This window comes from Silene latifolia, chromosome 6 (genome assembly GCF_048544455.1).
Source record: "Silene latifolia isolate original U9 population chromosome 6, ASM4854445v1, whole genome shotgun sequence".
NCBI lineage: Eukaryota > Viridiplantae > Streptophyta > Magnoliopsida > Caryophyllales > Caryophyllaceae > Silene > Silene latifolia.
The window spans coordinates 45,511,020-45,538,541 of NC_133531.1; the positions used below are offsets into that span (position 1 = coordinate 45,511,020).

At 39.1% G+C, this 27,522-nt stretch overlaps 3 protein-coding genes across 3 annotated transcripts; 2 read left to right on the forward strand and 1 right to left on the reverse strand.

Moving 5' to 3' along the window:
• Nucleotides 1–2,157: 2,157 nt before the first annotated feature.
• LOC141588036 (protein FAR-RED IMPAIRED RESPONSE 1-like) lies at nt 2,158–3,636 on the reverse strand. Its single transcript, XM_074409494.1, has 3 exons — nt 3,418–3,636; nt 2,578–3,327; nt 2,158–2,442 (listed from the first exon to the last, which is right to left on the reverse strand). Exons 1-3 carry the CDS (start codon nt 3,634–3,636, stop codon nt 2,158–2,160), a joined length of 1,254 nt encoding a protein of 417 aa, XP_074265595.1.
• Nucleotides 3,637–3,760: 124 nt separating this feature from the next.
• LOC141588037 (uncharacterized) lies at nt 3,761–6,304 on the forward strand. Its single transcript, XM_074409495.1, has 2 exons — nt 3,761–3,765; nt 5,899–6,304. Exons 1-2 carry the CDS (start codon nt 3,761–3,763, stop codon nt 6,302–6,304), a joined length of 411 nt encoding a protein of 136 aa, XP_074265596.1.
• Nucleotides 6,305–7,263: 959 nt separating this feature from the next.
• On the forward strand, nt 7,264–13,600 carry LOC141586781 (ATPase GET3B-like). The gene is made up of 11 exons (XM_074408118.1): nt 7,264–7,555; nt 8,029–8,240; nt 8,344–8,406; nt 8,513–8,617; nt 8,794–8,868; nt 8,988–9,056; nt 9,585–9,650; nt 11,809–11,889; nt 11,989–12,087; nt 12,405–12,539; nt 13,151–13,600. The coding sequence occupies exons 1-11, from the start codon at nt 7,363–7,365 to the stop codon at nt 13,286–13,288; spliced, it is 1,236 nt and encodes a 411-aa protein (XP_074264219.1). The 5' UTR covers nt 7,264–7,362; the 3' UTR covers nt 13,289–13,600.
• The last annotated feature ends 13,922 nt before the right edge of the window (nt 13,601–27,522 follow it).

Genomic DNA, 27,522 nt, shown 5'->3' on the forward strand with positions numbered 1-27,522 from the left:
ATCGTCACTACCTCACATGCCGTACAATTCAGAAATTTCTCCATTTGTTGATTTTTATTCAACACTTCCCCTAATGGTGACAGGGACTGTTTAAATGATCTAATTACAGCGGAAAAGCTGTCAACATCAGCTAATCCTTTGTCTCGAAGGAGCCCTACAGCTTCATGAACTTCTGACCACATTATTGACATTGCAATTTGTTTTTCATCGATGACTTGCATGTTTTCTGTTCCTTCACCATTACTATTGAAAATCCTTAATCGGAGATACTCTTTCATCCATCTATTCGAACATAATCTTCTCGGTATAGTCTTTATCCCACTTCTTTGAAAAAAATCCATATTATATGGCGGCATAGGATTCCGGTTCTTTCAAACATCGTACAACTGCATCTTGCTTTACGTGTACCTGTGTCATCAGATAAAGCTAGCATGTAAGTGTGAACGTTAAAAATAGTGTCACTGATCTAAAGTGTAAATGTCATGAATTGTAAAGTGTAAATGCTAAGTAATTAGAAGTGTAAATGTTATCTAATGGGGAGTGTAAATGTTAAGGTATTAGAAGTGTAAATGTGAAGGTATTAGAAGTGTAAATGTAATGATCTAAAGTGTAAATGTCATGAATTGTAAAGTGTAAATGCTAAGTAATTAGAAGTGTAAATGTAAACTAATAGGAAGTGTAAATGTTAAGGTACTAGAAGTGTAAATGTTAAAATATAGGGGATTTACATGTGTAAATGTCATGAAATGTAGTGTAAATGTCAATAAGTGGAAAAGTGTAAATGTTAAGGTATAGGAAGTGTAAATGTGAAGGTATCAGAAGTGTAAATGTAATGATCTAAAGTGTAAATGTCATCAATTGTAAAGTGTAAATGCTAAGTAATTATAAGTGTAAATGTAAACTAATAGGAAGTGTAAATGTTAAGATACTAGAAGTGTAAATGTTAAGTTATAGGGGATTTACATGTGTAAATGTCATATGATGTAAAGTGTAAATGTCATGAAATGTAGTGTAAATGTCAATAAGTGGAAAAGTGTAAATGTCATCAATTGTAAAGTGTAAATGCTAAGTAATTATAAGTGTAAATGTAAACTAATAGGAAGTGTAAATGTCATATGATGTAAAGTGTAAATGTCATCAATTGTAAAGTGTAAATGTTAAGTTATTAGAAGTGTAAATGTATACTAATAAAAATTGTAAATGTTAAGTTATTAGAAGTTTAAATGTTAAGTTATAGGAATTTAAATGAGATAAATTTGTAAATGTATACTAATAGGAAGTGTATATGTTAAGGTCTAGGAAGTGTAAATGTGAAGGTATTAGAAGTGTAAATGTAATGATCTAAAGTGTAAATGTCATGAATTGTAAAGTGTAAATGCTAAGTAATTAGAAGTGTAAATGTAAACTAATAGGAAGTGTAAATGTTAAGGTACTAGAAGTGTAAATGTTAAAATATAGGGGATTTACATGTGTAAATGTCATGAAATGTAGTGTAAATGTCAATAAGTGGAAAAGTGTAAATGTTAAGGTATAGGAAGTGTAAATGTGAAGGTATCAGAAGTGTAAATGTAATGATCTAAAGTGTAAATGTCATCAATTGTAAAGTGTAAATGCTAAGTAATTATAAGTGTAAATGTAAACTAATAGGAAGTGTAAATGTTAAGATACTAGAAGTGTAAATGTTAAGTTATAGGGGATTTACATGTGTAAATGTCATATGATGTAAAGTGTAAATGTCATCAATTGTAAAGTGTAAATGTTAAGTTATTAGAAGTGTATATGCAAACTAATAGGAAGTGTAAATGTTAAGGTACTAGAAGTGTAAATGTTAAAATATAGGGGATTTACATGTGTAAATGTCATATGATGTAAAGTGTAAATGTCATGAAATGTAGTGTAAATGTCAATAAGTGGAAAAGTGTAAATGTCATCAATTGTAAAGTGTAAATGCTAAGTAATTATAAGTGTAAATGTAAACTAATAGGAAGTGTAAATGTCATATGATGTAAAGTGTAAATGTCATCAATTGTAAAGTGTAAATGTTAAGTTATTAGAAGTGTAAATGTATACTAATAAAAATTGTAAATGTTAAGTTATTAGAAGTTTAAATGTTAAGTTATAGGAATTTAAATGAGATAAAAACAGAAAGTGTAAATGTCATAGGAAGTGTAAACTACCTGGACTGTACACAACTTCAAAATTCTTCTTTCTGGTTGAATCTTTGACAATAGTTACCTCTAGCTCGCCTCTCTCAGTGAAACCTCCTGTTCTACATGTATCAATTGAGAAGATGGCTTCTTGTTTGAATGTGTTGAAAGCTGTATAGGTGTACACCTTTGCAGCATGAATTTCTAATGCCAGATGTGTTGACGCCGTTGTTGACGAGTGCTTATCCATGTTGTCAAGCTGCTTCTGTGTATGTCTTTGTTGGTCCATAGCGCTCTCAAAACGCATCCAAAACTCAACCAATGTTCCTGACTTGTGCTCAAACCTCTTGAAAAAGCTATTTTCGCTCTCTGATCTTTGAGTTGTCCTCATAATCGACGCCATCCTCAAGTCTCTGCAATGCGCCATCACCCACTGTCCCCTTATAGCATATGTATCTGCAAACCAATCAGTTACGCCAACACCATGATCTTGAATTATTTGCTCCCAGATACCATCAAATTCTGCTGCCTCAAGCTCATCGTCCCATATAATGTCATTAATTTTACACATGAACTCATTATAATCGCTTCTCAAGACGCCAAACTTACTTGGCATTTTGTTCATTATATGCCACATACAGAACCGATGGCGCGCTGTCTTGAAAACAAGAGGGACAGATTTGATTATACCTGGGTCCTGATCTGTAATAATGTACTCGGGTTCCTTACCCCCCATTGCTTGTAAAAACCGGCTGAAAACCCAATTAAACGACTCATAATCTTCCCTTGCAATTAGAGCCCCACAGAACGTCACAGATCGTTTATGGTGGTCAACACCTGTGAATGGTGTGAACACCATAGAATACTTATTGGTGGAGTAAGTTGGGTCGAATGACACCGCATCACCAAAAATTTTGTAATTATCTCGGGCGGTATCGTCCGCCCATATGGCCCTACGTAGGCTGCCATCATCGTTAAGGTCATAGTCAAAGTAGAAACCTATTCTTGTTTCAGTCATTTCCTTGAAATGGTCAACAAACAACTGACCATCCCGTTCGTGAATGAAACATTTAACATCCCTATGGAAGTTCTTAAAATCATTTAAGGTTGCTCCAATGTTTTCGTATCCATTCACTTGTTCTTTGCAGATTCTGTATGTTTGTGTTGCTCCTATCTTCAGCTGCCAATCAATCATTAATAGATACGTCATATAAATATAACATTAATGGAATAATTTATTTAGTATAGAGACTGATTATGTATTACAAACCCTTGAGTTTGAAACGATTATCATCTTGTGATAATCTGTTATGTTTCGCGACAATTTCTGGAACTCTCTGTCCTTAAGTGAGATAAGCTCGTGATTGTGACCCTCGTGGAACCGGTCAATTAATAAAAGACCATTCTTCATATGTAGTCGTATCCTCGCTTTACACCCCACTCTAGTGACCCTGAATATCCTCTGTGACTTCGCCCATCCATCCGTCATCCCGATCTTTTCGGGCGTCTTCGAGCGAAACCTTCTCGATTGCACGGGGCACGACGAGCTTTGACTTGATCTCACCGCCACGCCATTTTTTTTTGTGTACCTACGTACATCAAACCCACAAGCAATGGCGTATATCTTATAAAAAGTCACCGCATCCTCAACCCCCCAAACTCCTGGCCGATGTACGGTGTAAACCTCTTCTCCACCTCCTTACACACGCTCTCCCTGCACGGGTTGAACCCCATTCTGTTTTACCAAGTCTGCAAATGTGCACAGAGTGTAAGTGTAAATTTAAATGTCCTCAGATATGAAGTGTAAATGTGCTGTTCTAAAAGTGTAAATGTCATCAGAAGTGTAAATGTCAAAACTATAGTAAAAGTAAACATCCAAAAGTGTAAGTGTAAATGTCAGTAGAAACGAAGTGTAAGTGTGATGTTCTGAAAGTGTAAATGTCAGCAAAAGTGTAAATGTCAGCAGAAATGCAGTGTAAATGTGATGCTTTATAAGTGTAAATGTCAAGAAAAGTGTAAATGTTTTCAGAATGTGTAGCAGAAGCGAAGTGTAAATGTGTAGCAGAAACGAAGTGTAAATGTGATGGCTTTAAAAGTGTAAATGTCAACAAACGAAGTCTGAAAGTGTAAATGTCATCAAAAGTGTAAAAGAACACCAAAAGTGTAAACATGAGCAGGAATACAGTGTAAATGTGACGCTTTAAAAGTGTAAATCTCAACAAAAGTGTAAATGTTGTCAGAATGCTAACTCACATAAAAATATAACAATTAAAATGCAAAGGTGAGCAGGAATGCAGTGTAAATGTGAGGCTTTAAAAGTGTAAATGTCAACAAAAGTGTAAATGTTGTCAGAATGCTAACTCACATAAAAAATATAACAATTAAAATGCAAAGGTGACTATAACAATAAAAAAAGTGTAAATTTAAAAGTACAGGGAAAGTGTAAACGTGAGCAGTAATTCAGTGTAAATGTGAGGCTTTAAAAGTGTAAATGTCAATAAAAGTGTAAATGTTGTCAGAATGCTAATTCACATATAAAATATATCAATAAAAAGTGTAAATGTAAAACTATAGCTAAAATGTTCATGTAAATGTTGTCAGAATGCGTTCATGCTAATCCAAACTCAAATTAATGAAAACCCAGCTTGAATATATAATTCTAACAATCTTCATTTCAAACCCAGTAACAAATAATTAAAACAAGAATGAACAAATTCGATGACATGCAAAAATGCAAAACTGTTGGATTTAGAGAGAACTTTAGCTGACTGCAAAATGGAAAAATGTAAAAATGCGTCCTATTCAACTGAAAAATATGAAAATGTGACTGAAAACAATGAATAAAATGAAGAAATACCATTGATTCCATCTATTATTTGCATGTTTACGCTAATTTGGAGGATTTAGAGAGAACTTTAGCTTCGTTTGGAGATGAAAGCAGCCAGTTTTAGAGAGAAGAAAGAAAGAAAAAGGTTGGAATTAAGTGTGTTCAGTAAGGAAGAATGTGGGAAGTGGAAACATAGTACAAAGGATATATGGTTTTGTCCGCAGGAAATTATCATTGGTAAGGACAATTTGCAGGAATTGTTGTCCTCTCTCATAGCCAAGCTTTTCCCTTTTTTTTTTTGCCCTACATTTTGTAAAAAATCTCCACCATAGATGTTGTCCATCTAAGGGTCCTTATAAGGACTTAAGGACTCAAATGAGGTAAGGGACTCATTAGATCCTTACTCTATATATATATATATATATATATATATATATATATATATATATATATATATTGATTAGTATAATGTTGATGATAAAATAATAGCCATGATAATTAGATACCACCAAATAACCAGTAGTAATACTTAAAGTAAATTAATAACAATAAATTTATAAAGCAATTGAATATCTATTATCATCAGCCGTTAGTCTTGCTTGTGACCTCTCACAAAAAGGGAGAGGGGACAAGGTGGGACACCCCCATGTGCTTCCCACTCACCTCTCAATGGGTATTTTGTGAGAGAAAACGGTATCCGTCACAAGCTTATGACGGATATCGCCCGTCTTCAATGAGATTTTGTGTATCAAAAAACCACCAGCAAATCTTGCTTGTAAGTTGTAACAGTCTTTTCAAAAAGCCCTCTTAAAACCCTCTCTCCTGATTGCTCTTATTTTAATAATTTAATTGATTATGACAGGTCTTTTTAAAAAAAATCATGAAAATTTGTGGACCTAAATAATTGTACTGAAAATATTACAGTGTTAACTTTCATAAGTTATGTTATGAGTGTACATGTGTTGATGCTGCGTGGTCTAAGGAGCTTGCTGCTGGGTTTGGTGGGTGTATCATGTTAGATTATAAAGTTGTGTCTGAATTTTGTATCAAGGGAAGTGCTGAGAATGCTGAGCAGGCGGAAGCTTTGGCAATCAGGGAGGCCTTGAAGTGGGCACTCTCTCGCAACATCCTTCATATTAACATCTTCTCTGATTGTCTGCAGATTCTTACTCAAGTCCTGAAGTATTCCCAACTCAAACATTGGACTAGGAATACTATTGACGACATCTCTGATCTAGCCGCAAATTTTCATTGTATTTCTTTTGCTTATGTTCCTAGAATTTGTAATAAAGCCGCTCATAGGTTAGCTAAGCGCGCTATTAAGATGTAGAACTCGATAACCCGATTGTCAAAAAAAAAAAAAAAAAAAAAAAAAAAAATCTATAGTATCATGAAAGACGATTACATATACTCAACATAAAACTTACTCCGTATTTCACTTGTGAAGTTGTAATAAGGTTGATATGTCTCTATTAATTTTTTGAACCACCTCTACATTTTTTTTAAAAAATAAATTATCTTGTAAGGATTAGCCTAGAATAATCGGTATTCCTATATTAATTTTCTAAAAAGATTTTTATTTGTAAAAGTCTACTCCCTTTACCCCGAGCAATTATGTACACATCGACAAAATTTCACACGTGTAAATTCTTTTTTCGTTTTTTACTTTTTAAAACAGGTTATTTCCATATCCTAACTCTGTGTGAATAGCGTATAGAATTGATCGGAACGAGAGAAGCATCCTGAAATACAGACCTAGAGATATCCAATGATAATTGAGTCGAGTAGAGATGGAAGTTGGCACGGCCCAGCACAACGCATGACTCATTTTGGCACGTCACAGATTTGGCACCGTCCAACACAACACGAGCCACTGCCAAACACACGGGTTGCCACAGTGGGCTGACTTACTGGCATGCTTCAAGGCACGATGGCCTTGGCTAATCATGCCTTGTGCAGGCCCACCGTTCTAGGAGAAAAAAATGGCAATGGCACGACCCAGGTTCATGGATGTGGGTTTCATGTCGTGACGTGTCGAGCCAGTGAAATATAAATCAGGGCCCGCGGCCATGGCGTGTCGAGCCAGTGAAATAAATCACGACCCACGGCCTTTTTTTTTTTTTTCAACTTCGGCTAGGCACGGCCTATGGCTTGGCGTGCCGTGCTAAGCCCTATTAATCTTGTGTCGTATTAAAATAGGCCACGAGCTGTGCTGGGGCGTGCCTACCCAAAGGCCCGCGTGGCCACTTTTATCTGTAGACTAGAAGTAACTCAAGGAATTGGTGTTGAAGTAGTTGGCCGGGTAAAGTGGGAAGCGCAAAGTGACATAAAAAAGAGAAATTTGTAAAACCCTCACCCATTCATTCCTTGATTGTTGATTTGCAAAAAATGGCAGGAAGTCTAGTACGCTCGGTTGCTTCGTCCATGTCTTTTGTTGGACTTCATCACTGCTCTCCTAAACCTCGCAGTTTGGCACTCCCTATTCCTCTTCTCAAATTCAACTCTACCTTTTGCTTCAACAACAACATCAACCTGTCTCCTCTTCAATCCCGTAAATCACCTCGCCAATTTTCTTTTCAAGGTCTCTATTTTCGCATCTTTTTGTTTTATTCTTTCAATTTTATAGATTTTTAATGATTTTGTTGGTGAGTGATTGGGTAGTAATTGCTTGTTATATCAACATACACTTAGCTTTATGAATGACTCAGAGATAAATTTTGTGCTAACAACTACTCCCTCTGTCCCGGTCATTTGTTGTCCTTTTCCATATTGAGGTATCTCAGTCAATTGTTGTCCTTTATATTTTAAGAATGAACTTGAAGAGCAATTTGATCATTCACACTCAATTTATTCCATTTGTCATTTAGTAATTGGCCCCCAAAACCAAAGAACAACAATTGACCGGGACGGAGGGAGTATTTGAATTGGGTTCATCTGACGCTATATATTATGGAGGGATACTTAAACACGAGTCCGGGTATAGAATGAACAACATACGAGATGAGATTCATAAATATGTGTATCGTGTCTTACTGGGATGTTTAATTTTGGCAGTAAGGTCGGCAGTTGTTCCTGTTGAAGTTGCGGATGGCTTTGATAAAATGGTGGTCGGGACCAAAAGGAAGTATTATATGCTTGGAGGGAAAGGGGGTGTTGGCAAAACAAGCTGTGCTGCATCCTTGGCTGTCAAGTTTGCAACCAGTGGCCATCCTACTTTAGTGGTTTCAACTGACCCAGCCCATTCACTTAGCGACTCTTTCTCACAGGTTTCCCAAAACGGATTTACATATATCATCAATTTTTAAAAACTTCTCTGCTTTCTTTTTGCAAATTTAAGGATTTCAATATGTGCTTATTTATACCGTGTAGGATCTGACTGGAGGAAATTTAGTGGCTGTCCAAGGGTTAGACACCCCATTATTTGCTCTTGAGGTATTTATTCATCATTGATTTCCAAATGTTGTCCTCGTATTTTTGAAACTTAGCTAAATTTTAGCACTCTATTCTCCTTGAAATACAAATGGTAGAATTATGACAGATTAACCCAGAAAAGGCCAGGGAAGAATACCGCAGTGCCACCAAAGGAGGAAGTGGTGTGAAAGATTTTATGGACGGCATGGGCCTTGGAATGATAGCAGATCAGGTAAAGCTTTCACCTTCTCTTGAAATGTCATCTCTCGCCTTTTCCTCCCTTCCCTTGATCTTTTTCTCTCATGTCCTCATGGTGGAAAAAGTTGAACATATACCCGTAGAGGGATATTGAATATCCTGCTCAGTTTTATCATCTAATTTCCGGTTTTTTTTTTCTCTTCAACAAAGATTGGAGAGTTGAAGCTCGGGGAGCTTTTGGACTCACCACCACCTGGGCTAGATGAAGCTATTGCAATTGCTAAGGTCTGTTTTCCGTACCAGTTACCCCCACCTTTGTCTGTGGTTTACTCGCACAAGATGGCTGACTCTCAATATTTTTTCAAATTCATTATTGATGTGGTCTTACTAAACCTCCTTAACAGGTGATGCAATTTTTGGAGTCAGAAGAATACCGCATGTTCACTAGAATTGTATTCGATACTGCACCAACGGTGAGAAAGTAATCCGTCATTTAAGTTGTACTAGAGCATTGAAAACAAGTCACAATGTCAAAGCAATGTCATGAATCATGATTGTGAAGGATAATTATGAAGGTTCTAATAATTTTGTTTCTTGAGATCGTAATACAGCTTATTGCAGAAAATTACTCCCTCCGTCCCGGTCATTTGTTGTCCTTTGGTTTTGGCACAAAGAACAAGGAAAGAGAAATGGGCCATTTACTAAATGACAAGTGGAATAAATTGGGTGTGAATGATCAAATTGCTCATCAAGTTCATTCTTAAAATAGAAAGGACAACAACTCACTGAGACACCCCAATATGGAAAAGGACAACAAATGACCGGGACAGAGGGAGTATAAATTATTCTTCCCCCAAATGGTCTCATGACAGATTCTTGAGTTAAATGCTTCAAAAAGTAACCCTCACTGAAAAATCAAGCTGCACATTTAAATAAGAATAGGAATGGTCTTTATGTTGCATGTTGTCTTTTAACGAAACTTCAGTGGGTTCTGTCAACAGGGTCATACATTGCGGCTCTTGTCATTGCCTGATTTTTTGGAAGCCTCCATCGGAAAGATTTTAAAGGTATTCTTCTTCTACCACTAAACATCAACTTGTAGTTGCTTGAGAAAGGCTCATCAGGGTGATACACTCTACTCTGTATTGTTAATGTCCATTTGTTTTACGAGCTGAAAGAAGGTTTTATTTCGCAATCCCCATTTGACTGGAATAAGGCTCACAACATTTAAGAAAGAAACTTGGTCATTGTGTTTGGGATGATGTTTTAGTAGTTTCTGGGCACCTTATCTGTAGATTAGAATAATGTAAAGGAAACAAGAACTATATAGCTATAATATAATAGAACAAGAACTGTAAAGCTAGAATATAATGGAAACAAGAATTGCTGGTTGAAGGTAATATCTTTTATCTGTCCCTCAAGATCTCCAAAATGGTGGATTCTTCAACTACCAGAAAAATGGGCGTATGCTATCAATGGATTTGATTAGCTCACAACAATAGCACAGTGGACGGGAGGGATCAACTCGTTCTCTTTCTTCTTTTTTATAGTCTAGAGACAACTTGACAAGAATGTGATTCAACGGCATTCTCGCATGAGTCAAATCCGTATCCAACCTTGGAGGTAGGTTTCTTATACTTCCTTCCAATATGGACCAAGGTTCCCATACTTCAAAATTCCCCACACATTTTGTGTTTTGGGAATTGTGGAGTGGATTGAAGGTAGCATTACCTTTCTCTATTTGGGGTAGAATGGTAGATTCTGATGCATATTCCAGCAGCAGAGTGCATTGACACACATGCTGACACATGTGTTTATGCTCTTTTGACCACACTCGATAGCTCCCTCGTGATGGCTTATGAACTGTGGGTTTCAACAAGCTCTTTTTCAAGGGAAACAGTAAGTGAGGGCATAAAAGATCTCAAGTGCCTGAGTTGTATCTGATAATGAAACTCCAATGACTTATACTGTTGTGCTGCACTGCTGATCTGCAAGTTTTGCTTTAAACATCTTGTTTTTCTTCAAATTTTTATGCAAAGGCACGCAGAAAAGTTTGTTATGTGGCGGGTCTGCTAACTGGAGAGAATTATGAGCGAAGGCATAATATGCAGAGTATTGGGTAAACTCCTGCAAAATGTGCTGAGTGAGGTGATTGTCGGTGAGAATGAGGCACCAGACCCAATACTGTAAAATGAGATTAGTTGGTGATCCAGGGTCATAGGAGTACATTGCCTTCTCTAAAGGTGTATGAATAAAAGCTTCAACTTGTCATTGTTGTGACTAAAAGCTAGTCTGTTGGTTTCACTGGAAAAGAGAATGTATACATCTAAGCTGGCAAGGGTTTGTGGTGAGTTTACAGGTGGATGACAACTCCTTTAAGAAGGATAGCTACTTTTCAGTGAGCGAGGACCCAAGGACCTATTGCTGGTTGTGTTGAGGATGGCTAAAGATGTGGAAGGAAGACCATATTGTGTTGTGGTACCGAGGGCAACAGGGTTTTGCCCACTTAGCAGAAAATGTTGTGGTAGTTTGATATAAAACAACCTGTTGCGAAGATCTCTGATATAATGAAGGCTTAATTTAAAAACGCTTCAGCACAAGTCGTGTACACTAACTTTAAAAATGCTTCGGTTTCACTCAAGTTCAAGGCTCAATGAAGCATTACCTAAAACGTTAGGGTGCCTGGTGCACAAGGTGCATCAAGTGGTGTCACTGCTGTGAAAATTCCAAGTTTTTCCTTCTAATTCTTCTATTTTGCCATTCTCTTTACCCCATTATCCCTATATTACATGTTAGCCCTCTTTAGAATCCTAAATAGGACATTATTGCACAATATTTTTGTTGAAGGTACAAATTTATTTGAAAATGGGCCTAGTGTGCACGAGGCATGCTCCTTCGCTTAGCAACTTGTGCCTGATTGCCACGTTTCTGTCACTTTGGCGTGTCTCGTGCCTTTTAAAACTAATGGCATATCTTTTAGAATGGCTTTTGTAATAGAAATGATGGTTTTACATTACTACCTTTCTCCGATTCCCTTTTGGGGACTCTTTATCTTCATAATTTGCTTTTCTATGTTCATTACCATATGGGGGTTATTTTACATTGAAAAATTAGTAGCTTAGTTCGATGCCATATCATGATCTTGGGTTGTGCCAGACGACCTCTCCTTTCTCCCTCTTGCGTGTAGTTTTATACTTGTTGATGCTTTAAGCCTTACATGTGCAGCTCAGACAGAAAATTGCATCAGCAACATCGGCGCTTAAGTCTGTTTTTGGGTCAGAACAGCCGAATCAGCAGGAGGATGCTGTAAGCTTGCCCTTCTGTGTTCCCATTGCCACCATCTTCTTTATCTTTTACTAGTATTATTTATAAAAAAAACACCGACCTGCTTTGCTTTGTGCTCAGGCTGGCAAGTTGAAGAGGCTACAAGAGAGAATGGTGAAAGTAAGGGAGCTGTTTCGAGATACAGAAGCCACCGAGTTCGTTATAGTTACCATCCCAACGGTAACAAGGCCATCTACCTATATAGAATGCTTATTAACTTTACTTAGCAATTGGGACCACTTTTGATCTACATGTTTAGGCCATGTTATTGTAGCTGAAAATCTTCTAAATTGAATTTCTCTGTAGTTGTTAAACTGAAATGTACCGAACTGCAGTACTCATCAAATAACTCATGTCAACTGACCCAGAAAAAGCTGGATTGAGTTCGGTCGGTGGTCTTGGGGCATTTGATCACCTCTTATTGGCAAGTAGTACTTGATATGGACCTTGGGATTATTTACCAACAATTTCCAAGTAAAATACTCTTTCCTACCCAGGTCATGGCTATAAATGAATCATCAAGACTCTGCGCATCTCTGAAGAAGGAAAATGTCCCTGTCAGGAGGCTGATTGTGAATCAACTTTTACCACCATCAGCATCGGATTGCAAATTCTGTGCAATGAAGAGGAAGGTATATATTATGTTCTATGTTCCCTGATTATATGTGCATTTGGTTTGACCTCAAATTCTGCTTGGACAATGCGGATGAGCTTTTATTTGAGGTTTAGAAGATGTCTAGCTCAATGCATATTTCAATTCATTATGTGGAAGTAGTGGTTTTTATGATGAATAGAAGCATTCCCTGGAATATAATGTCAAATGCATATTTCAGTTCCCTTTATTTGTTTGGCCTTTTTCCATTATCAATAGAGCCAAAGACGCACTTGTCTCAGGTCTCGATTACCGAAATCATAGTCCCGCTTGAGCCTTCCCTTGAATGAATACTAGCCTCTTCTTCTTCTGATCAGGATAGAGCAGGGAAAAGAATGTGGTGTATATGGTTTAGACTTAAGACTGATGAAGTTATGATGCAATAAATTAATTTAAGTAGTCAATACAATGACAGAAGTTTTTTTTATCGATCTTCTGAGATTCTGAGAACTATCTGTTTAGTCTGTTAGCAACGCGAGTATAATACTACGGAGTACATTGTTATATGCAGGACTCCTTTAGATAGTGTGTTAATGCTCCGTATTAGTGTGGACTTTAACAGCAATGTTTCGTTAAACTGTATCTCTACAGGACCAGTCGCGTGCACTGGAAATAATTCAGAGTGACCCTGAGCTGGCACCCTTGACACTGATCCAAGCACCATTAGTCGACGTGGAGATAAGGGGAGTCCCAGCTCTTAGGTTTATGGGTGACATTGTGTGGAAGTGAAGGATCATTGACATGACGATTGTGCCTGAGTATCAGCCTTTGGTGGGATGATTCGCGATGTTGGTGTTATCTCTCTCGGCTCATGGTAGATAGAATACAGTTGTTTAAGCTAGTTAGCATTCGCCAATTTTGGTTTATCATCAGCAGATTGACACTTCCCTTTTTTTTAATTGACGATTACTTCTCAGTGATGTTGATTTGCTCATCACGAGAATTAATGGGTAAAGTTGATTCCCTATCATTGTTTTCTTTCTATTGTAACTCGTGCAACAGTGCAACTGCAACAAATTTGGTAGTTCAGAGCCTCACCAATGCGGGATAAGGAATGTTGGACCTATTGACAATTTTATTTTATCACTAGGTAGTATCCCGCGCTTCGCGCAGCCTGTTTTAAAATTTAACTAGTGTTCAAGCCCGGGCGCTGCCCGGGTTATATCCTAGCAATGGTTTCTGAATTTGTATCATGAGTTTGTTGGTTAAAAAGGTATTTTACATCGACTATTTACCAGTGTTTTGGTCACTTTGTATATAAATATTAAAGACAATAATTGATTCATTGTTAATTTAAAGTAAAACCATTTAGCATGAACATTCTGGCCAAACCTAATAAACTTGAGCTAAAATGGAATTGATCCGCTCAATTGTATTTTAAATCAATCAGTCATGAAATAAACTCCACGTTACAGATTGATGCGATTTAAAATCACCTTATGACATGTAAAATTTTTAATACTTCATATTAACTTTAGTAAGATATTTCTTGTTTCATATATATCACCCAATTTCCCATAATCCTGCGTTTTCCGAGAGATGACTTTGTCCATTGGGACTCTTACCAACCCATTGTGACCTCGTTTATGAAGATCATTATCACATCGTGTTTAACTTTTAAGGGTGTGTATTTTCAAAGTTCATGCTTAATGATTGGATTTTGTCTCGTCAATTTTAATGTAGTTCTTGGTTTCGTTTATGACCTGAACTGACATCTATACTTTTCTTTCATTAAAACTTCACAAACCTACACACATACATGTATACAAACGATAGTCGTAGTATAATACCATATTCTCGGGATATATCTAGCAAGACATGGTGTGTGGAGGCATATAAAATAGGGTAGGTTATATATGTACACAAATACACATTCGACATTATTGCAAGCAAGAAAAAAAAAAGGTCAAAGGAGCAAAAACGGTTTATTATATTTTAGAACTTAATAATAGGAGTAGTTTCTGAGTACCATGCAAACTCTTCAAGCAAAAGATGGTAATTTCCAGGCAATTTGGTTTCTTATGATATTCGTAGGATCGGAATCTCGAAACTACATATGCTAATTTGGATATAAAAAATCTACTTCAATTTTGCTATTGCTCATGACAGGTAATTGCTCATCTTGCTTTAACAACTCTCCCTTGTGACAGACATATCCGTCACAAGCTTGCGACGGATCAAGTAATACTCATGTGAGTAAATAAGACAAAACAGATTGCTAGTCCCTAGGCATTCTGCTTTTGTCTTATCTACCCTATATGGATAATACTTGACCCGTCGCAAGCTTACGACGAATATGCCCGTCACAAATTCTAATTTGTGTGCTTGAATAAAGAGTAATTTAGTCAAGAGCCCTTATATTATTAGTGTATTTACCTTCATGTTCAATCTTGTATAAATATCCATATAAATGAACTACACTTCGGTTAATATCTATAGCAAAAAAATCAATGCGAATTGAATTTTGAAAAACATATGTAGTCGTATTGCCAAACATCCCTTCTATGGATTTGTTTCTATCTTCTATTATTCTATAACATTATATAATACGTTTGTGATAGAGTAATATAAGATAACTACATCTCATGAATTTTGTCAATTAACTAAAGTATAAAAATCTCATGAGCACTTAGATTAACTGGTAAAGGTTTTTTCTAACTTAATCACATGTGTCGAGTTCGGTACTGTTAGAATTCGGAATGCGATAAACGAGAATGAATTGTATTGTATTGAACTTCGTTGCTTTGATTTACATATCATGCTGTTTATATATACATGCTACATATACATATACATTTGCAATATATATGGCAATGAATAATATAATTGCCTTGATAGAAGATTGACTAGCCGTTGGAGGTGAGCTAGCCGTTTGGCCTAATACCCCCCCTCAAGTTGGCGCGTGGAGAGATGTAACGCCCAACTTGGAGAGTAATGTATCAAACGGTATGCGTCCAAGTGCTTTGGTAAATATGTCTGCCAATTGGGCCTTTGTGTGAACGTAACCTGGACGAATAGTGCCTTTGAGTATTTCATCGCGGACGAAATGACAGTCGATCTCGATGTGTTTAGTTCTTTCGTGAAATACGGGATTGCGGGCAATGTGTAGGGCAGATTGATTATCGCAAAAGAGATCGATGGGCTTGTCGTGTTTGATAGCGAGAAAAGAGAGAAGACCTTTGAGCCACTTAAGTTCACAAACCGAGTATGCAATGGCACGGTATTCGGCTTTGGCGGATGATTTTGAAACCGTGGATTGCTTCTTGGTTTTCCATGAGATTGGGGACCCACCGAGAAACACAATGTAGGTGGACAAGGAACGACGACTTGTTGGACAACTTGCATAATCGGCGTCGCAATAAGCATGCAATGATAAGGTAGTGTCTCGTGGGAATAACAAACCTTGACCCGGCTGATTTTTGATATACCGCACCACTTGTAAAGCTGCTTGCCAATGATCGAGTCGTGGTGCGTGCATGAATTGAGCGAGAATGTGAACGGAGTAAAGGAGTTCGGGTCGGGTAATTGTGAGATAAACCAACCGGCCTACCAACCGGCGATAAGGTTGAGGATCCTTCACCAACGGAGAGGTCGAGAGAGTAAGTTGATGGTTGGGGTCCATTGGTATTGTAGTGGGTTTCGAGCCAAGCAATCCTGTTTCGTCGAGTATGTCGAGGGCATACTTTCTTTGAGATATAAAGAGGCCGGATTTATTTCATGAAATTTCAAGGCCCAAGAAGTATTTAAGTTGCCCCAAGTCCTTCATGTGAAAACACTCACTCAAATATTTTTTGAAGTGCGAGATCGTGGAGGAGTTGTTGCCACAAATGACGAGATCGTCGACATAGACCAGCACATGAATTTCGGTATCGGGTTTCGTAATGGAGAATAACGAATGATCATAAGGACACTGAGTGAACCCGTAAGACTTAAGAGCAGAGTCTAGTTTTGCATACCAACACCTCGGCGCTTGTCGGAGACCATATAGGGATTTTTGTAAGCGGCATACTTTACCATCGGTATTGGAAGAGAATCCGGGAGGAGGTTTCATGTATACTTCTTCATTAAGATCACCGTGGAGGAATGCGTTGTGTACGTCCATTTGATGGAGATCCCAATTCTTTGCGGCGGCTACCGCAAGGAGAGTTCGGACCGTCACCATTTTTACTGTTGGAGCAAAAGTTTCATTGTAGTCGATGCCTTCAACCTGCCGATTACCCAGTACCACAAGGCGAGCTTTATAGCGTTCAATGGACCCATCGGCGTTGTACTTGATTTTGTAAACCCATTTGGATCCGATAGCCTTCTTATTTGGTGGAAGATCTTCGAGAGTCCAGGTTTTATTTCGTTCGAGCGCGTCAATTTCGTTTTGCATAGCATCTCGCCATTCCTTGACCTGCATGGCTTCACGAAAAGTGCTAGGCTCGTGATTGTTAGTCACGGCCGCTAGAAAACATTTGTGAGTAGGTGAAAATTTATCATAGCTAATAAAATGGGAAATTGGGTACTTCGTACCTGAAGATGATGCCGGTGCGAGGAGAGCATGAGTCGAGGGATTTCGTGGGGGTTGTACAAAGCCGGATAAGCGAGAGTTCGGGAACTTGGTGTGTTTGCCTTTGCCCATAGTGGTAGGGTCGGGTGGTTGGACTTCGTGGGTGAGGGTGTCGGGTTGTTGCGTCGTGGTTGTGGTAGAGGGCGTGACTGTGGTGTTTGGGTTAGGGACGGGAGAGGCGGTAGAAGTTATCGTGGAGGCCGTGGTGTGTGTGGATGATGTGGAAGCGGTGGTGGTGTGGTCGTGAGGGTGCACGTTGGAGGTGGTGGAGGTGGGTGGTAAAAGAAGGAGAGGATCGAGATATTGTGTTGTGTCATCAAGGAAAGAGGTGGAGTCGGGAGAAGGGTCGTTAATGTGTAAGGCTTGGTAGGGGAACTCATTCTCGACAAATACAACATCACGGGAGGAAAAGTAAGTGCCGGTGTCCAAGTCGTAAACTCGCCATCCCTTCTTTCCAAAGGGGTACCCGATGAATATACATTTCTTACTTCTCGGGGCAAACTTGTTATTAGATCGGTTGATGTTTCGTGCATAGCAAAGGCAACCAAAGGTTCAAAAATGGCCTATGGGAGGCGGTTTTTGAAAGAGGAGTTCATAAGGGGTCTTACCTTTATGTATGGCGGATGGGGTTCGATTAATAAGGTATACGGCGGTTAGGATGCACTCTCCCCAAAATGATATAGGTAAACTAGCTTGAAATAAGAGGGCCCGAGCTACGTTTAAAATATGTCGATGTTTGCGTTCTACTCTCCCATTTTGTTGAGGGGTGTCAACTTGGGAGGTTTGAAAAATAATCCCGTTTTCAAAGAAAAAATCAGTGAGAGTTGTGAATTCGGTGACATTGTCACTGCGTAAAATTTTAATTTTCTTGTGGAATTGTCGTTCAATCATGGCGAAAAAATTTAATAGAAATTGTCGAGTGTCACTTTTCCGTCGAAGCAAATAAACCCATGTGGACCGGGAAAAATCGTCAACGATGGTTAGAAAATATTGTGACCCACATGAGGCATTAGCCGAGTATGGGCCCCATAAATCACAATGTATCAAATCAAAAATACCGTCCGCAATACTTGAACTTAAAGGAAAATGTTCACGAGTTTGTTTAGCTCGAAGACAAATGTCACAATGAGAACTTGAAAAAATAGTTTTAGAACTAGAATTAAAACCAGGAAGGAAACGTAAAATAGAGGAAGAGGGGTGCCCCAACCTCCGATGCCAAATTTTGTTATTATTCGGAACGGATACGGAATTCGCTTGTAGTGTGATTTGTCGAACCCCAGTCAAAACATAGAGCCCATCGACTTGCTCACCCGCGCCAATCACCATCTTCGAGGAACGGTCCTGTATAAGACAGAGTTTATGGGAAAATTGAATGGTGAGCGATTTATCGAGTAGCAAACTGGAGACTGATATTAAATTGCAAGTTAATTGTGCTGCAAAATACACATCACGTAGGATTAAACGATTAGAAAATTGAATATCACCCATGTGAGTGGCTAAAGTTAACGTACCATTAGGCAACCCAACTGATAAATTATTAATAGGACGCAAATTACTAAACAAAGACCGGCAGCCCGACATGTGATGAGAGGCACCGGTATCAATAATCCAAGAAGAAAAAGAAGAGGAAGGAGGCACGTTACCATTCAGACGGTCCATCGATGAGTTCTTGTGAGCCTGCCATAGTTTCTCGATTTCGTCGAGTTCGGTAGGATTGAGGTTGTTAAGATCAATTTTGTCGAGTGGGGCCGAGGAAGAAGAATCATTATCGAGTGACTTACCCGACACCATGTGAGCACGGGGCGTGGATGCTGCCATAGTGTTCTTAATCTCTGCATATTTAGCTCGACCTTGTACGTCGGGAATAACAGTGTAATACCCGCCCTTTTAGAGACCCTTTGACCAGCGTTGACTGACCTTGGGTGCGGTAATAGTCCTTAGAAGTGCGTGCCAAGTTACCTTGGGTAGTGAGTTATGCGTGGTACTCGATAGAGTAGAGGCTAATCGATCGAGTAGCTCGGATACTCGATCGAGTAGGGGACACTCGATCGAGTAGCCAAGACACTCGATCGAGTAACGGGTTTTCAGCGAGGGTTTATTATCGCGTTTTGTTAAATCCGCAAATCATTTCCGCCTCATTTCTTCAATCCTTTAGTCGCCTCTTTCCCTTCCCTTCACCATAAAACCTCCATGGAAGCCCTTGAAGGTTCTTGTGCCTTAGGAGAGCGTAACTTGAGTCGGGTAGCGGTCGTTTGCCAGGTTTCTCCTTATAGGTATGTCGTCACCATCATCCGTATCCTTGTCTTTGCAGTTAGGGTTTGCTTGGTAGTGATAGATGATTGTGTTATGGTTATAGGTGTTGCTTGGTTGCTGGATATGTCGTATGTTGGCATGGATTGGTTCCAGTTGCTTAAAGGTAGGTTCGCCTACTCAGTTTCTGTGGATAGTCTAGTGTGTCGATTGTCGTATCGTTGTTGTTGTATTGTGATTGTGTTTGTGTGGCAGCGTATATACGGTAGTCGGTTGGTACGTGCAGTTTGTCGGTTGATGATTGTGATTGTTTGTCTCTGGTTCTCGAGATGCGTTCTCGGCTGAGTAGAGTCACTTGCGGGAGTGGCTTCACGCCCTAGTTTCGCCTCCTGTGGAACCCGCCACAGGAGGGATGTGCACATTAATGGGACAGGGTTATCGCTCGGTATGATGAGCGGGGATTTGGTGGGTACGGCTGCGGTCCCCCACTGGCAGGGCTGGTCCAGTGGACAGTCGGTGACGGAGGTTGATTGGAGTAGTGTGATTGTGTGTGAGACTGATTATTTTGTATTGTGTTGATAGGTGTTGTTGACATTGTCATGTCTTATCTCAGTACTGACCTTGTGTGGTTGTCTTGTTTGTCTATGTGTCTGCCGTGATCCCTTATGGTGAGCAGTCTATCTTAGCAGGTGTTGATGTCGTTGATAGCTGGAGTCCGGGCAGGGAGGAGTCTTCACGAGTTTTGATAGTAATAAAGTGTAGCCATTGAGTTGTACCTTTATTTTGTTAAAGTTGGTTGTGTCGCTTGTAATATAACTACAAATGTTCTTTTATCGACATTTGATCATTACTTACCTCGGGCAACCGAGATGGTAACGCCCTTATATACTAAGGAAGGCCTAGTTAAGGCTCCTCAGAATATGGGGGTGTTACAAAGTGGTATCAGAGCGACGATTTTGGAACCTGTAACAAATGAACTTAATGAACGTAGCGAGTCTAATAAAATGAACCTGGTGTATGTGTGATGGGAGCCCCGGCTGATGCTAGATTTTGGGTGAGTAGGCGCCCTCATTTCAAAATCTTGGCCCCATGGCACTTAAGCCAGTAACAGGGTATGTGAATGTGGAGTCCGTGTGTATGTTAATTGTGTCGGAATTCATGGTGGTCGAGTCTTTGCTAACGCCAAAATAGGTATAGTAGTTGCGTTTGGATTGTGTATAGTGAAGATTTGGCATGATTATTGAGCTTGTACGATGAGTATGAGAAACGTGACAAGAGTTTATTTAATAGAAATGCGTGAAAGTGCGGGAGTATATGCTGTAATATGAAAGATGAGCGTGTTGGTGCTTACTTTAAGTTGCTAGTAATAGCGAACCTATAAGAGTTTATAATTCCTACCGTAGCTATAATGATGATAGTTGAAGAAGTGTTGAGTTATGATATGAGAAATAGCATATAGTAATGCGTATATGCATTGATTAATGGTTGAAACTTTCCGCTGCGTGATGATCGATTTATGTAGAATAATTTGCTTATATTGGAATTGGAACATGACAGGCCTTAATTTGCTATGTAGTGTATGCATTTATATGACATATGAAAGAATGATTTATCGTTAATTATATGTTTCATGATGAGGTGAACATGAGTTTGGTAGTAATGTGGTAAGATAAGTTTAAGTATGGTATGATGACGTGATTATGCTTATGAATGACTCGGTAGCAGGTAAGCCGAGTTGAGTAAATTGTTGTAGCGTAATAAAACATAAACCTTATATGTTGAGACGGTATGATACGCTTGAGTGATAATGGTAATACATGAATGGGTATGATAACTAGTGGCGAATTCCGAACCTAGTTTGGAATCGACACGCGATATTGTTTTTGCAGGAATCTTCAATTTACTTCGTATTTCTGACCGAGTACTTAACTATACTTGACCGAGTGCGAGTGCTTACTAGACCGAGTAGACCTCACTCGATCTAGTTAGGAAGCTATGACGTCGGGATGTGGAAATTTTCTGCAGATACTCGACGAAATAGCACCTACTCGATCGAGTAGAGGGCACTCGATCGAGTATGTTACTGTACAGTGATTCTGCGGGTTTCTTAAAACCCTTATTCCCTCTTATTCTTCTTATTCTTTCTTCTTTATTTCGAACCCTAGCCATAAATCTCTCACAAAACTCTCCTCTCTTCTAGTGTTGGTGTTGATTAGTTGGGTTATTTGCTTGTTAAATTCGTTCTTTTACTTTCTTTATCTAATCAAGGTATGATTTTCTTCCTTATCTATATGCTTTATTACATTGAATTTGTTAGAATGATAGTGTAATCTGAAATTTTCGATTCATATGGGCGAATTATTGCTTTAAATTGTTGTAATATGATTCATATGCTTTCCTTTTATGAATGTTGGTGATTAATTGCTGTAAAATAGGCTAGAAAGTGCCAATTTGGGGGCCGAAATTTTCTAGGGTAACAAAATCCAAAAATTTATTTTGGTTGTTTTACATTGATTAGATGATGGAATTGAGTACTACATGTTGTATATACCATGTTGAAAGTTGAATTTTGGTAATTTTCACCCTAAAAGTTGCCTTAAAACTCCGTCTTAAAAGTGCCCCAAATTGAAATTCGTTTTCTATATCTGAAACTGGGTGTTGGATATAAGTATTTAAGTAAGGGTTAAACTTCAATATGATAATGGTGATGTTTGCAGATGATTTGCTGCTTTTCTCTAGAGGGGATTCTCAATCTATCATGCTGCTACTGCGTTCTTTTGCCTCTTTCTCTGCTGCTTCTGGCTTAGAGATGAACAGGTCCAAGTCTAATATCTACTTTAATGGGGTTTCTAAAAGAGTTAAAGACCAAATTTTTGCCAAGTCTGGGTGTGTTGAGGGCAAGCTTCCTTTTAGATATCTTGGTGTTCCCATTACTGCTGGGAAATTGGGGAAGAGGGAGTGTCAGGTCCTTGTGGAGAAAATTGTTGAGAAGATCAGACTGTTTGGGTCCAGGCACCTCTCTTATGCTGGAAGATTAACTTTAGTTCAGTCTGTGCTCTCTTCTCTTTATACATATTGGGCAAATATTTTTCTTCTTCCTAAAGGGGTCCTTCAAAAAATTAATAGTATTTGTCGCAATTACTTATGGGATGGGACAAGTACTTATGGTCGAGTGCCTCTGGTTGGATGGGAGCAGGTTTGTACTCCCAAACAGGAGGGAGGTTTGGGTATTCGAGATAGTTTTCAATGGAATGTTGCTTCTATTGGTAAATTAGTGTGGTGGATTTATAGCAAGCCAGACAGTCTTTGGGTGAAATGGGTGCATCTGCTATTCTTAAAAGGATGTCCCTGGGCTACATATCTTCCCAAGTCCCATCTGAGTGGCAATTGGAAGGCAATATGTAGGACCAGGGATGTACTCTCTACTGGTTTCCTGAATGGAACTTGGCTTGCTGATGTTAAAGGTTATAGTGTGCAGTCTGGCTATCAGTGGCTTCGTCACAAGGCTCCAAAAGTTGGCTGGGCTAAACTTGTTTGGTGTAATTGGGCACTTCCTAAGCATTCTTTCCTAAACTGGCTCATTCTGAAGAATGCCTTAAACACCAAAGATCGTCTATATAAGCTTGGTATCTGTCCTGATGACCTGTGTTGTGTTTGTGGTACTGATCAGGAGACTACCTCACACCTCTTTCAGAAATGCAGATATGCTCTTGCTGTCCTGAACTCCCTGTGCTGCTGGCTACATATTCCTGTTCCATCTGGGAATGCAATCATTTGGCTAGGAAGAAGGAAATGGCCTGTTGTTAAGAAACTGATTTGTGTAGCTGCCATCATGTGTGGCTATTATGCTATATGGCAACAAAGAAATGCTGCTAGGCTAGAAGGAGTTCTGTTACGTCCTGATACTCTTGCTCTACAATGTAAAGCCTTGATGAAAATCAAATTGTTAGGACAAGTGAGTAGGCTTAAGACGAGTAGTGATAGGCAATGGCTTGAACAAATCTTGATGTAAGCTAGTATAACTTATGATGTTTCATTGTATCCTTGGTTTGTGCTTAATGAGAATTCTTACATTTCACCAAAAAAAAGATAATGGTGATGTTAATTGATGGTGAATATGTCAAAATAGTTACAGCTGTAGAGACCGTCTGACAAGTCTAATTGAGTTATTTGTTTCTAATATTGAAGGTTGATGATGATATGTTTTAAATTACTTTTCTATGAGTATGTACGACTATCTCACATGTCATTAAGTATGTATATAGAGTAGCATTTGAATCATGCTAGGATGTCAGAATTGGTTGAGTAAACCATGTTTATCATGATAAGCTTTTCACAACTATAGATATTGTCTGAGTTACTGAAATTATATATCAAATTGGGAAATTGTTGGTGAAAGTGTGTACCTAGTTGAGTCATCAAAGTTCAATTGAGTGAATTATGTGCTTTACATGCCAATACAAGTTTGTTTAAACCATATGCTGAAACAGATGCCAAGACTGAACTTAGGGACCCGTCAGAGTAAGCGGGGGAGGGTTACACAACCCGAGGTTGGGGAAGGGAGTTGACCCGTGGTACCCGCGGTACCGGAGTACCCTTCGGTAGTGTTTCTAGATTTTAAACAGAGAGAGCGTTTTGTGGTTTTGCAAAAACGCAAAATGAGGCCAACTCGGTGTGTGGATACTACACTTTTGGAGGATTTGGGAATAGAGACGGATGTCCGTCACATATTTGAGACTTTGGGATTTAAGGGGTTGTACCGGCTGAGGAAACATTCCTACCCTTTTCTTACCTTGGAGTTTATGAGCTCCTTTAGTTATGACCCAGCTGCCCAAACCGTTGAGTTTCGGTTGATGAACACAAGTTTCTTGCTGACCATGGACCTTTTCGCTTCTCACCTTAGGTTGGCCAAGCCTCCCAAGGATTCCATCACTGATATTCCTTCTGAGTGCGGTGTGTGCCGCCTAATGCCTTGTCTTACCGATAAGCCAGCTCCCACCTCAAGCAACATGTTGATTAATGATGTTCAACATGTTACCTTGAGGATCTTTCTCCGTTCTTTGTCAAACCTCCTGTATGAGAGGCCGGATATGAGCAAGCTGAACAATCATGAGGTGTTGCTTCTGATGTCTTACTTGAACCCGGAGCGGGCCGAGAAGGTGGTCTTTAATGCTCCTGCCATGGTCTACGCTAGCCTTGCTCTGATGGCTACTGCCACTTCCCGGTACTTGAGCTGTGGTGCTATCGCCACTCGGCTAGCTGAAAAGCTAGCCTCCTTTGAGGCTTCTTCGGAGCATGTGCCTCTGGCTACACCGGTGCCTACGATGGACCATGACTACTATTGTAATACTACGGAGTTATGAGTCTCTGGGTACTCTATCGAGTAGGCCTTACTCTGTCGAGTAAGGGTGAGTTGCGATTTAAAATAGTTTCTGACCTGTTGGGTACTCGATCGAGTAACGTGGGTACTCGATCGAGTAACGTGGGTACTCGATCGAGTAAGGGGGCACTCGATCGAGTACCTTAGCTACTCGATCGAGTAGCCGGTTTACGGGGAGTTATTTCTCGGGTTTTGTTAATTATGCGATTAAGGTATATATTACTTCCGTCATTGTTCTTAAACACTTTTTCAAAACCTAATTACTGTCAAGAGAGAAAACAAAGTACGTTCTTCGCTTTAATCGCATTGTTAGCAAATCCCGGAGCTTGGAAGGTCGGATTCTACCTTTCTTTGTATCTTTGTGATCCTTGCGTCGAGGGTAAGATCCATGTACTGTTTTTATAGCTTTTCCTTTGAGTTGGTTAAACCCTAATATGGGGATTTGGGGGTTTTGTTGTAGACAATGATTGGTAGTGATTATGTGTATGTATGAAAGGAGGAGGATTTGTAGAAGAGGCATTTTGATACAGCTGTTGAGACCGTCTGATTGTTGTGCTTTCCAGGTAGGATTTCCTACTCAGTATTAGTCCCATAATGTGATGTTGATGTGTTGTGGTTGATTGAATAATATAGTAATTGTATTGTGACGGTGGGTGATTGTGATTGTTTGTCTCTGGTTCTCGAGATGCGTTCTCGGCTGAGTGGAGTCACTTGCGGGAGTGGCTTCACGCCCTAGTTTTGCCCTTCGTGGAACCCGCCACGGAAGGGGATGTGCACATTAATGAACAGGGAAATCGCTCAATATGAGGAGCGGGGATTTGGTGGGTTCGGCTGCGGTCCCCCACTGGCAGGGCTGGTCCAGTGGACAGTCGGTGATTGAGATTAATGGGACTGGTGTGATTGTGTGTGTGACGGTGTGAGATATCTGTTTATCTTATTGTTGATATATATAAACTGTGTGATTAGTACTGACCCCGTGTTGTTGTTTGTAAAACCTGCGGTGATCCATTCGGGGATGGTGAGCAGTAATTGAGCAGGTTTGAGTTGAGTCACATGGGATTGCTGGGATTGCCACTGTCTGATGATAGAAGTCTTCCGTTGTAGCTTAGTAGTTTAATAAACTTTGCACTTAGTTGATTAGACAGTTGGTTTGAGAACTTGTACCCGTATTTTGGTTTTGGATTGTAAATCTTTCACTAAAGTTATACTATTTAAATGTTGTTTCGTTATTGTCTTATGATTATCATGCCTCGGGTAACCGAGATGGTAGTATCCTTATACCTGGGTGGTCCTGGTAAGGCACTTGGAGTATGGGGGTGTTACAAATGGTATCAGAGCGACGATCCTGAAACCTGTAACCAATGAATCTAATGAATATAGGGAGTCAATTAAAATGAACCCGGGGTAAAGGTTGTAGGAGCTAATGCAAAGACTTGGGAGACGTCCTAAAGTCGCGAACTCGCCCTACAATTTTGAACCGGTCACCATGGGATATGAGTCGGGATCGCTATGTATTTATCTTGTGCATTGTGTACCTATATGGTGATGTGTGGCATGAATCAGTGGATGTATGTATGTGGAGAATGGGGAATGTGTAGAAAAGATGGTGATGATGTGATTTCGTAAGTTATTGATTGAAAGCATGATAGTTGGTTTACAATGTTGTTTTGAATTGTTGGAAAAGTGTATGAGAATAATGAGTAATGTGGTGGAAAAAGGAAGTGGTTCATATGTGATAATATGTGATGAATAATGATGTTGCAGGATGGATGATTCATAATGTGAATAGGAATGTTGTGTTGTATACGTATATTTTGTTTGCATAGAGTTGTATGATAAGTTTATGTACTTGTCCACTATTGTTCATGTGTATATGTTGTAAGAAGTATGTAGCTGTAATGGATGAATTGGTTGGAAGAGATTAAGTAAGTAATTGCATAAGAATATGAAATTCATGTGTGGAACATGTTTATGTGGGTAATGGATTTTATATGTTAGTAACATGTGAATAAGGGATTTTATGTCGTATATTATGTTATTGTGTACGTGAAGTTATAAAATAAAAGCATGTGGGTAAATCGTGATTGACAAGTTAAATAATCTATGTGCATGATGAATGTTGTTGCTTGGGTTTTGAACATAGTAACATATGATTAGGAATACTGCTTTATGAGTTTTGGATTGGTTTTGTTTGCTTGGTTGTTGTCTAAGTTGTTTGGAAGTAAAAATCAAATAGTTATGTCGTCTGATTACAGCAAAGTTGTCTTTAAACTGTTATAACTTGATATGCATAAATGATTTTGATGTGATTCCAATTGGAGGTGATAGCTTGTCCTTTTACGATTCTAACGATAGGTCACATGCCCAAAACGACCAAGAAACGAGTGAGTTATGGCTGTTTTACGAAAACTGGACAGTGCTGAGAAATGCGTGGGTACTCGATCGAGTAGCCTTGGTACTCGTTCGAGTAGCCCTGGTGATTTATTTTACGTTCTTCTGACCTTCACCTACTCGATCGAGTAAGTCCCTTACTCGATCGAGTGGCCTGTACTCGATCTAGTGACCCCTGTTTTGGGTCATATGCCTATCCTTTGACTTCGTTGCATATTATGTTTGATTCAAAGGTGTTATTTGGCTTCTTTATGCATTGTTTTACATGTATGTTGGTCTTGATACGTAAGTTACCCAAGCTTATGGTGTAGTGAGTGGCACCAATGATGAGTAGGAGTTCGGTGGGAGGACATGAGTTATATGTGTTGTGATAGATAGTGGAAAAAGAAA

What these genes read in the sequence shown, in the direction of transcription:
- LOC141588036 (XM_074409494.1), bottom strand. Translation starts at nt 3,636, where the DNA reads ATGACGGATGGATGGGCGAAGTCACAGAGGATATTCAGGGTCACTAGA. An exon ending in TAATCGTTTCAAACTCAAGG is followed by an intron (nt 3,328 to 3,417) that starts GTTTGTAATACA and finishes ATTGATTGGCAG; the next exon opens with CTGAAGATAGGAGCAACACA. An exon ending in ATGCTATAAGGGGACAGTGG is followed by an intron (nt 2,443 to 2,577) that starts GTGATGGCGCAT and finishes ATGCGTTTTGAG; the next exon opens with AGCGCTATGGACCAACAAAG.
- LOC141586781 (XM_074408118.1), top strand. Translation starts at nt 7,363, where the DNA reads ATGGCAGGAAGTCTAGTACGCTCGGTTGCTTCGTCCATGTCTTTTGTT. An exon ending in CCCCATTATTTGCTCTTGAG is followed by an intron (nt 8,407 to 8,512) that starts GTATTTATTCAT and finishes GAATTATGACAG; the next exon opens with ATTAACCCAGAAAAGGCCAG. An exon ending in CCATCGGAAAGATTTTAAAG is followed by an intron (nt 9,651 to 11,808) that starts GTATTCTTCTTC and finishes TTACATGTGCAG; the next exon opens with CTCAGACAGAAAATTGCATC.